The sequence below is a fragment of the Eutrigla gurnardus genome (assembly GCF_963514095.1).
Source record: "Eutrigla gurnardus genome assembly, chromosome: 9".
Lineage (NCBI taxonomy): Eukaryota > Metazoa > Chordata > Actinopteri > Perciformes > Triglidae > Eutrigla > Eutrigla gurnardus.
Genome location: NC_139923.1, coordinates 17,580,563 through 17,591,076, shown reverse-complemented (window position 1 = coordinate 17,591,076; position 10,514 = coordinate 17,580,563). Strand labels below are relative to the sequence as shown.

The following is a 10,514-nucleotide window of genomic DNA, read 5'->3' as shown; positions in this document are numbered from 1 at the left end:
ATTGTAAGGCTTTAATGTGTGATTATCCTTAGCCAAGCTAAAAACAAACAATTTAAAAAGATCTTGTCTACTGTGTCTTATAAAGTAAGATAGATGATGAACGTGAAACGAAAATCTGCACATTCACCATTCTGCATAGTGAAGCTCAAAGTGAAGCTTTGAAATACACAGGATGCAAATGTATTATGAGACTGTAAGGTTAAACTATATGAGGTGATTACTTTTATGGTAGGGGTCCTATTTTTTTATTTCTGCCATAATTTTTGCCCATAACGTCAACTTCCTCTAAACAACCTTTGACTTGCAGAAAGGTGAGACAGAGAGAAACCCTCTTTAACATGCATTGTTAAAGTACGTGTGACTGTTTGTTTGATTTTTTTATTTTGTATTTAATGTATTTATTTTTTTGTATGATTGTTTATATGATTACTTGCCATGGGGTTCGAAATAAATAACCAAACTGAACTGAACAGAACACGTGTTTGAGTGGGTGAACTTTGTGTTAAAACCTGTGACCCCATAGTATTCCAATGGGGTTTCAGCGCAAAAACAGGTTGCTAATGTGCAGGTGTGTCACAGAGTCGGAAGGCTCGCGCGCTCCTAACCAACACCGGCGCACGTGCATGCCGCGCAGCATTTTCCCGCATCTCTCGTCCGCGGCGTCTGGTCGAGCCTTAAATGAATGACTTCGCTTGGATGCGGTCGTCGCGATTGAGCTGTCACTTTTCCGGTGACCCGATGACTCTGGAGGCTGGTTTTGTTGTTGTTGTTGTGACGTCAGCGCGAGCAACAACGGAGCTGACAACATGAGAAGGCTATAAAAGCCGGTTTGAAGGCTGGCACTGACTGGTGATCCAAGCTGCCGCTCTGCGCCGGGTTTCCATCGGTCTGTCTGCCGCGAAGGAGGGCTGGGGGCATCAAGATGCACTTTCTGAGCTTCACACCCATCGTTTCACTCCTGCTGACTTCTCTCTCTGTACTGCATGGTAAGATCTAAATACTTTGGGTTTCACAGTTTATAGTTTCGTTAAGTAGAAAGAAGAAATATTTGGGTCATTTACTTTACAGAAAAGATTCTTCATGGCAGGTGTCTCGATCCACCTGCACATGATCTTTCTGAGGAATGAGGGTGATGCTTGTCTCTGAGATGAATACTTGTTCCAACTATTATTTTTTTGTCCATTCGTTTTTGTTTTATTCATTAAATGCTGCACCAACATGTGAGTGTAGTGTTTTAGTTTAGTTTAAAATGTTGTTTTCTGTCTGTTTCAGGTGTCAAATGGATGCACAGTGGTAAGTCTGATCATGTGTTTTTCACAATTTGTCGTTTTATGAGGTGTTAGATTGAACTGTACCCTCAAACCAGCGTTAACAATTGAGTGTTAGAATTGCCACATATTGAGACACAATGTGATATATGTTGAATGCTTAATTATCAAGAGGGAAACGACCCTGACCCTTCTTTGACCTTCAAAGACAACCACTCATCTTCCCCATCACCTGAGTCCATTACACACTCCACAACATTTCATAAGTGGCTGACTGCCTTCTTCTCATGCCTTAAGGGCAACCGTGACACTTATTGTCCTCAGAGCATGACAATGCTTTAAACTAATTCTTTGTTAAAAATATTAAACATGATTTTGATGAGAATCGTTGATCAAACATAGTCTGTTACTCCGTTCAAGATAACTTTGTAGTCTAAACGCTTTCGCAGGAACATAAGAGACGGAAAAGAAAAGAACTACTTCTCTGCACAGTAATTTAGGGTCAAATAATTATAGTTAGAGGAAATTATACTTGCTTAATTTGTATGTCTGAGAGAGGCTGGTCCACTGTTTTTTTAATTACAGCATTGGCTTGGCATTAATGGGTGAAATGGCCCTTTGTGGATTCTACGGGCACAGCTGTCCGTCTCCTATTTGTGTGAATTTGGAAAACAAACAAGGGAAAATTAGATGCGGAGAAATTAAAGATGTTTGTGGCAGTACATGGGAATACTTCAACAATGTGGCAAAATAAATGCTGTACTTGTACTGATGTACATGTAGACACTTTGGATCCTACTATAAACCTCTGGCCTCCATCGAGAGGCCCTGTCATTGTAGCCAGTAGTCTTGGTAGCCCTTTCTGTTAATGAGGGAACAGCTGCTATATGATTTATATCAACCTCAACTCTCCACAGTGGGAGACGTCAACAGACCTTGTAAACTTAATGATGTTGATTATTACTAGTTTTTTTTATTCTCACCAAGTTGAACCATTGAAATAAAGTTAAATAAATCCTCTTATTTAACATTCCTTCGACATATAAATACAATTAAATAAAATGAACTGTACCCGCAGTCGTGTATGTTCTACCAAGGCCTGCCAAGTGGCCACCAAAGGCCACAGAAGGCCATCATTAAAGGGCAGACTGCGTCCAATTAAAACAGCAAATGAAGAGGACACTGAGAAATTATAGCCATAAAAGTAACTTATTATAGGGACGGTTTGTCTAGATTGAACTTTACTTCAAAGAAGTATTCACAGTGATTTCACGGCTTCACTTGATGCCTTTTGGCAGGTCTTGTCAATCCACATTTTTCTGGGAACTGACAGGCAGGTTGGGGGGGGGGGGGGGGGGGGGGGTGTGGTCGGTTGGCATTTAGTGAATGCTGGGGTTTTGATTAATTCTGAGAATAGATAATGAATCAGCGACAAATATGCAGAAGTGATGAGAGCTCTGAAACATTCAGGACATCCTGTGCCATTTTCTATTCTGCTAAAATGACAATTTCAGATTTGATGGGGTCTATTCATCGTAACTATTTGCCTCACGTTATATTTTTTTCCCCCTTTGTTGTATTATCTCCATGGCCGGTGAACCTCATTGGCTCTGCAGAACGCATCAGAGAGACACCCTCACGCAGCGCCGGTCACTTTGTAAACTGCATGTCATTATCTGCAAATGTGGCAGTGTATAGTGTCTTGTGCTTTATAGAAACCTCTCATTTGGAGAGACACAGTGTTCTCACTGTCTTTCCGCTCAAACAGCTTGGTTTCACTCTGTTTGAAAGGGCCAAGAGCAAAGCCACAGGTCTCTCCCCCGCTGCCTTGTGCATAGATAATAAAAATGTTCAGTAGGCCAAGCCCTGGCCATCTTCAGAGTTATCTCATAACCAACTTCACGCAGGGGGAATACATGTTTAACATTCGAAAAGCCATGCAATGTATCTAGTTTTCTGAGATGAAATAGACTTCTGTATTATGGATTAGAATATCACAGTACAGCATATTAAAATAGTGAAAATGACATATTGGTTACATAAAGGTCCTGGTATCTCCCAAAGGTGTTTTATTGCTAATTATTTACATTGATGCTGTTGCAGGACCAGAAGGACAGCACTTCTGGCCAAAGCAGTTTCCATATTGTGGTGGTGCTTTCCAGTCTCCAATAGACATCAAGCAAGAACTGCTAAGGTTCGATCCAACTTTAGGTCCGATTGAGGTTCAAAACTACAACCTGTCGCCCAATGAGCAGCTTACACTTGGGAATAATGGACATTCTGGTGAGTATATATTGTCAGCGTTAGCAACAAAACACATACGGTAAAGAACGTCCAATGTGTATTATTAACAAATTCCATCCCAGGTAATAAAACAATGTATTAACTCAGCAAATATTTAGGTTTAAGTGTTCATTTGTTTTGTTTGTTTTGGGATCTTTATTTAAGTGATGCTCTGGTCATTGGAAATGTTCCTACATAAACGTGGAGTCATCTGTTCTCGCCATAGATGCCTAATTTCTGGGTCAACCTAAAGAAGATGATAGGAGGATCTTCTTTCTATCTTCCACAGCAATTTTCCATAACCACTCTCTTATTATCTTAACTGCCTTTCCAGCCTAAGAAAAACCTCCATGTTCTGTCTGGGGGAAAATGTGAACGTAGATTATTCAGCTGTTCTGCCTCTACTGTGTCTGATGCAACGTAACCAAAAAGAAAAAGCGCTTTGGTTTAATGTTGGATAACAATGCATAACACATAGCAATCAGAACAGAGACAACTATAGCAATGTGCCACAGCAAAATACAATATTTACATGACCTCAGCAGATGCATATGATTATTCCACCAAAGTGTAGTTTGTTGAATGACTGTTTTGTTTTAAAGATAAGAAACAGTTTCAGTCAGAGCAAACTGACTCATGGCACTAAACCGTATGCCGCAGAACTCGTGTCATTTGTCATTTCTTACATTACTTTTATGTTGCTGTTTATGAGAAACGTCCATAAACTCTGTATAGCCAGACACATGTAGTTGTACAACGACCACCACAAAAATGCTAGTGTGTGTGTTTGTGCGCCTGATGGGCCTCAACGCCACAAGCCGAGTGGCATCATCAGCGTGACGCGTGTCTGAAATAAGCTGACAGAGCTTTTTTCACTTGTAAACATTCGTCACACACTGACGAACATGTAGCTTTTGCAAGCTGATGTTAAGTGAAGTAACCCACTCTGCTCTGTTTTGCTTGATGGGGTTTCATGCCTCTTGATCCACAGTGCAAATATCATTGCCCTCTAAGATGCACATCACCGGCCTGCCTCATCGATACACTGCGGCTCAACTTCATCTGCACTGGGGCTCCTCCAGTAGACCTGCAGGCTCTGAACACACGGTGAACAGTAAGCAGTATGCAGCAGAGGTAAACAAAGCAAACAGCACTTCCTACTACCTACTATCACTGCAAAACATGCTGGTGCAAAGTAACTAAGTACATCCTGCTTTATACATATACTACTGTACTTATAACTCCACTACACGTATAGTTACTTTGCAGATTAAGATTGTATATCTAAAACAGTTTATACAGCATGATGCATTGTAAAACATATTATTATTATTATAAAATATAAACACCCAATTATAAAAGGAATAATATACTGTATCTATAACAAATATATGGTATGATACATATAACACTCACATTTTAAATGATTATTTAATTAAAAATGTGACTATTTTCTCTGGCACCAGGCGAATGATTGAATACTTTGTGACTTCAACATGCGACATTGGATTGGCAGAGCAATCAGACACACTGATTCCCTTCGAGGCGTACAGGCACAGCTCAAACTCAAAAGCTCTGCCTCTGCCATATTTCCGTTCCACTTTCTTCACACTGCGGCAGACATCGAGTTGGCATCCACTTGCGGACGGCTTCAGAAGACGCTGTGCATCATCATCTATAGTGTGTGATGGACTGTAAAGTACGATTGAATGCTTTCATAAAACACATTCTAATTACAGAGACCTGGACATTTTTATATAGTATAGAGTATACAAGTTGTGAGTGTTGAGAATTTTGACTTCTCAGATTATAAAGAGAGGACAGTTAAGGTCATAGTTTTTGGTCAAAATAAATCATACCTCTAAAAATGCGCATATTTTATCACTTAGCAGCTAAAACTTATGCTAAAAGTCAAAGACATGATTCCAATCAGCGTCAGTATGAACAGTATGACAGCATGTCTCATTTCTGCAGGGCTTAAAGGGATTAGAGTACCAGACTATTATATGCTTTGGTTTTCAACCACCTCGGGAAAGGAGCTGTCTGTGCTTTTTTATGTGTCCTGTAAGCAGATTTCACACTCTATTGTGCTCAGTTTACTTTGGTACTTAAAGTAAAGCAGATAAAGCTGAAATAAGACTATTTTATACAAGTTGGTGTGAGCAGGAACTGAAATGTTTACAACCTGTGTGCTTGCATGTGACCATGACCCCGCTGTAGACAACACAGCCACATCTAAGGTGCTGTGGTATGACCTGAGGCTCTGAGTGGACACGTCAAGAACTTGCATCTTTTCTAGACTCCAGAACCACAGTTCCTTGATGACATGTTGTTTTGGAGGGGTGGAACAATGGATGTAACATTTACCAGAAATAGTGTCAATGTTCACCTTAAATCTGAATACAATATTGCCGTATTGGGCCAGAATGACAACATGCATTTGTGTTGCTGCAAATATACAATACCATCACCAAAACAACGGACAGTCTGGTATTTATTTATGTGGTGTAATAGACTACCCGTTCATGTTATTTGGTCATAGACTCTCTACCAATATTACATCCCTTAAACGTCACCTGCTATTTCCAATCCAAAGCATTATACCATATCATGGAACAGGTGTTTTAATTAGTGACAATTGGTTTTGATAATAAAGAAAATCTAAGGGAATGAAAAGTAAGTGCGATGGCTTAAAGATGTAATCTGTGAGTAAAATATTTAGTTAAAAGAAATTCTATTTCAAAATAAAGCTCTGACACATTTCTTCCACTTCTTCTCATATCAATTCTTTATTGGCAACAGATTTTAAGACGATTTCTTTACCCCCATTACCATAACAATTACCAAACCCCCATTTGGTTTTTGATCTTGCTCTCAAAAATATTTACCAAAATGTGTTGCTTCCGTTTATACTTTCTTTAGAGAAATTGCTGAGATGAAGTACAAAAGTCCTCATAGGGATCTTGTATGCGATTATCTGTTATAATAACTCCACATCCAGATCCACATCAAATGATCCACCTCTCGTTTATGTTACCACTTACTTTTCACCTTGAATGTAATGAATGAACGAATCAGATTCTTCAACCAATCACCTCAAGGTTTTGACTGCTTGCGATTACATTATTATTTTTTATCATTTGTATTGTTTGTCTTCATCAGGGTCTTGACTCTTGATTTATTTCTCATTTATTTCACAGATGCATATAGTACACTACAATTCGGACAAATATCCCACTATGTCCATGGCTGTTGACAAATCTGACGGCCTGGCAGTGCTGGGAGTCCTTGTCGAGGTGAGGTGTTGAGGGAGGGGAACGGCGGCGTGTGAATTTCTGTGGAGCAGAACCATCTAACTATGTTTGTCATACAGGTTGGAGAATTCAATCCGGCCTTTGAACAATTTCTGAAGTTTGTCAACGGTATTAAATACAAAGGTAGGTATAAAGTGGTGGTTTTCTCAATTTCCTCTTTTCCCCCGGCTTTTGTGGTCAGAATCTTCAAAGTTTTCATTCATGTGGCCATTCTGGATGTAAACAAACAAAGGACTTCTGTTCTGGCAGATGACAAAGTGCAGATGCCCGGTTTCAACATCAGAGAGCTGCTGCCTGCACGTTTGGACGAGTATTACCGCTACGACGGTTCGCTGACGACTCCCCCGTGCTATCCCAGCGTCCTGTGGACGGTGTTCAGGAACCCAGTCACGATATCTCACAAACAGGTGCTCCTGAATAGATTCTGCAGACATTTTAATATGGTCTGCCCCTTTTACATCCAAACCTCAATTGGCATATGACATGCTTTTGTTTTGTTGTGTCTCCATAGTTTCTGGCCATGGCAAATTCCCTCTACTGCTCCCATGCCCAGGACTCAGCCCCCATGCATTTGAATGGCAACTACAGGAAGCCGCAGCCTTCTGACAGCCGAGTTGTGCTGGTGTCTTTTAAAGAGGGTAAGTATGCTCTTTAGAATGGGCTTGCTTTATTGTTTGAGCATGAAAGGAAAGCTCACATAAGTAGCATAGCCCCCTGCATGGCAAGGTTCAACAGGTTTGAATGTTTTTTTGTTCAGGGCTGTCACACTTGTTTACTATCACCTGCTTGTGGTCGAGCTGTTGATGCTTTTCTTCATCATCTTTCAAGTTTATTGACTTTGATGAGCTCGTTGGAAAAGAGGCCATCTTTTAAGACGCACCAAATGAGCTGTCCCCTTAAATCTGCAGCACTTAAATTAGTCTTTAAAGGCTTACTTTTATGTGGCTGACTGGTTTACCGCACTGTGTGGCATTTAGCTCCTTCTATGGATGAACGAATGTGCATGTTTTCCACATTTTTCAAAGCTTCCCTCTCAGAGCAATGCTTTTCTAATGGGATATGTGTTTTGACACGGCAGTGTGGAATCCTCTGCTTTTAGCTTTAATGAGCAGCAATTAGCAGACAATGGCTTGCGCTCTTAGTCTATCACTACAGGCGATGCTGTCGCATGCTGGCTGTGAAGACCCGAATTAGTTCCAAGAAATATCCCACGGGCTGGGATGTTTAAAGAGCTGTGGTTGGTTGTGTGTCCAGGCAGAGGGCTGCAAGGTACTGCCACGGTCACATCGCCACTCACGAGGAAGCACATCATTCAGCAGCTGCTGGTTGGTGACCTAGCAGACCTGGCTGATGAGCAGGCCTGGCTCTATCAGCTCCTACCAAGTGGCTCAGAGAAGCTCCATGGCAAGAAGACAAACCTCAAGAACAAGGAGAGTGAGACTCTGGCCAAAGCCAAGCAACGAAAGCTGAACCTGTCCCTGTCGAAGAAAAGCCACACCAACCTCTCTCTGGGAAAGTTAGGGCTGGCAGAAGACGCACTGTGCTACGTCTCACTGGAGCAGAAAGCCATCCTTCATCTCAAACCGACTCACACTGAGAACCAGCTGGTTAAGGCTCTCAGAGATGAAGCTTTCCCAGAGCTCAACCTCAAGAGCTACCTCGACTGCAAGTCAGACTTAGCTCTCCCCACGATCAGATACATCCTCCGCGGACGGCCAACAGATGAGGCGTTTGAGTTAGATCGCTCCGTGACAAGAGTCCTGACGAACAAGAGAAAGACGTCCACGTCAATCAAGCAAAGTGTTCCCGTGACAAAGAATGGCAGTCCCTCTCCTTCAGCTGTTCCCGGGAAACCACAAAGCCAGGGTTATCCACATCCTTGGCTTTTGCCAATGGAGTGGGAGGACTAAAGAGATTCCTGACATAGTCACGACTCGCATTATGTCACTTTCTGTAGCAGATATCAGTTGTGTGTCCCACGAAAGACTTTGCTTTACTTTTCAAGGGACACTCTGCATTCAAATGACCAATCTTTCTCACAATTGTATTGTATTTATTTTTTCCCCACTAAGTGCACATAATGATAATACGATTTCTAACAGGAAAAGTAGTATAAGTTAATTTAATTATTGTTGTCACAACATGTCTATGCATAACCAGTTTTCACCAATGATTGTATTCAGTGATGGAATGATAAGCCAATCTCAATTTGTACATTTTTGTCACGAAAATCTGCAAAAATTAGAACGATTTCCGCTTGCCATGAAATGCTTTAAAATAAACTGCTTCAACGCATGCACATACTCCCCGTTTAAAATCTATTTGCATCAAACCACATATAGTGCACAAGCTGTCTGGCGATGAATATGTATAGTATCGTACAGTACGCTGAGTTCTGTTCTATAGTAATTGTGGAGCTTTACTAGTAATTACAGTCTTGCACAAAGCTGCAATGTAGAGATGCAGCTAGAACAAGAACACAAGAGCTTGAGCCCTTTACATACATTACATTTCCGTCTCTTCTTTTACAATTTGTTCTTCTGTTCAAAATGCCATTTATGACAGGTAATGAAACAGCTTTGATACATAGGGAACAATTTTCAATAAAAAGCATTTTAGATATGGCAAATTTGTTCTCTGTTGCATTTTTCACTGTGGACTTAAAATGCATTTAAATGTAGTCTTTTAGGAACACACAGGGCTTGTTTAAACAATATCATAGTATAGCCTTTTTATACAGTATGTTCAGTCATAAGACAGTAAGATTCTGGGAGGCAGAAACCCGAGGAGGGGATAGCAAGTTTTAACTAGAGAACAAGTCGGGGAACAATGGCGCCGCCCCCACACATTTCCGTTTCAGTACACTTTAGTTTTAGCATGTTTTCCCCATTTTCAAGGGATGCCACAAACCAAACGATCACAGCGAACCTCTTTATTTTAGCTGCCGTGTTAGCAGGCTAGCCAGCGTGAGCGGTCCTCGTACGCACGTGGTGTCCACACAGACCGCATTGCTGCTGTGGCACCGCTCCTGCCAGCCCTCACCAGATCACATCTACCATCTGTTTGACTGAGAAAAGAATATGCGACACGTCGAATGTCTAGATGAGCCGCCCACAGTTTAGCCACGCTGTTGCTGGTCCAACAGCGTCTATGCTGTGTATTTTCAAACTCTTTCTTTATGTGGATTAAAGCTGCAGTAGAAAACTTTTATTTAGTTATAATATTTGCTCAAACTGTCATTATGACACGGATACATTTTTTTAATAAAAATCTGCTTTAAGATGTAAACAATAAAATGTCAGCTTGAGCTTCTTCAAAGATGTAATGTGATGTTTAAGTGTAATGTAATTGCATATTTTGGCTGTGGTGTAAAGATGTGAGAAAAACTTTGAAATAATAAACCAACAGTAAACAGGACTACTTTGTTCTTTCTAATCCTGAAGCTGTCTCGGTCCAGGACCCTCTTGCAGCTTAGAAGAGAATACTCAGGTATGATTTGTGGAGTAAAGCTAGTGATATAAATAGAAAGACTCCATACAGCATAATCTCCACATGCCATGAAGGCCCATGTTTTGCAATACATTTCATTCATGTAAAGCCTCCTTCATCACAAGCAGTGATTTACAGTAGTTTCATATATAATATGATT

At 40.8% G+C, this 10,514-nt stretch overlaps 2 protein-coding genes across 2 annotated transcripts in view; both read left to right on the top strand.

The window, feature by feature from the left end:
- The first annotated feature begins 577 nt into the window (after positions 1 to 577).
- ca12 (carbonic anhydrase XII) lies at positions 578 to 9,517 on the top strand. The gene is made up of 9 exons (XM_084018105.1): positions 578 to 986; positions 1,273 to 1,293; positions 3,372 to 3,551; positions 4,543 to 4,685; positions 6,752 to 6,847; positions 6,925 to 6,988; positions 7,115 to 7,272; positions 7,377 to 7,503; positions 8,120 to 9,517. Exons 1-9 carry the CDS (start codon positions 923 to 925, stop codon positions 8,773 to 8,775), a joined length of 1,509 nt encoding a protein of 502 aa, XP_083874231.1. The 5' UTR covers positions 578 to 922; the 3' UTR covers positions 8,776 to 9,517.
- The window catches only part of islr2 (immunoglobulin superfamily containing leucine-rich repeat 2), a 38,755-nt gene continuing 33,440 nt past the window's right edge, over positions 5,200 to 10,514 (top strand). The window contains exon 1 of the mRNA XM_084018099.1: positions 5,200 to 5,211. The gene's annotated coding sequence lies outside the window, so the exon portion shown is untranslated. The remainder of the gene's footprint in view (positions 5,212 to 10,514) is intronic.

What these genes read in the sequence shown, in the direction of transcription:
- ca12 (XM_084018105.1), top strand. Translation starts at nt 923, where the DNA reads ATGCACTTTCTGAGCTTCACACCCATCGTTTCACTCCTGCTGACTTCT. An exon ending in TGCTGGGAGTCCTTGTCGAG is followed by an intron (nt 6,848 to 6,924) that starts GTGAGGTGTTGA and finishes TTTGTCATACAG; the next exon opens with GTTGGAGAATTCAATCCGGC. An exon ending in CAACGGTATTAAATACAAAG is followed by an intron (nt 6,989 to 7,114) that starts GTAGGTATAAAG and finishes CTGTTCTGGCAG; the next exon opens with ATGACAAAGTGCAGATGCCC.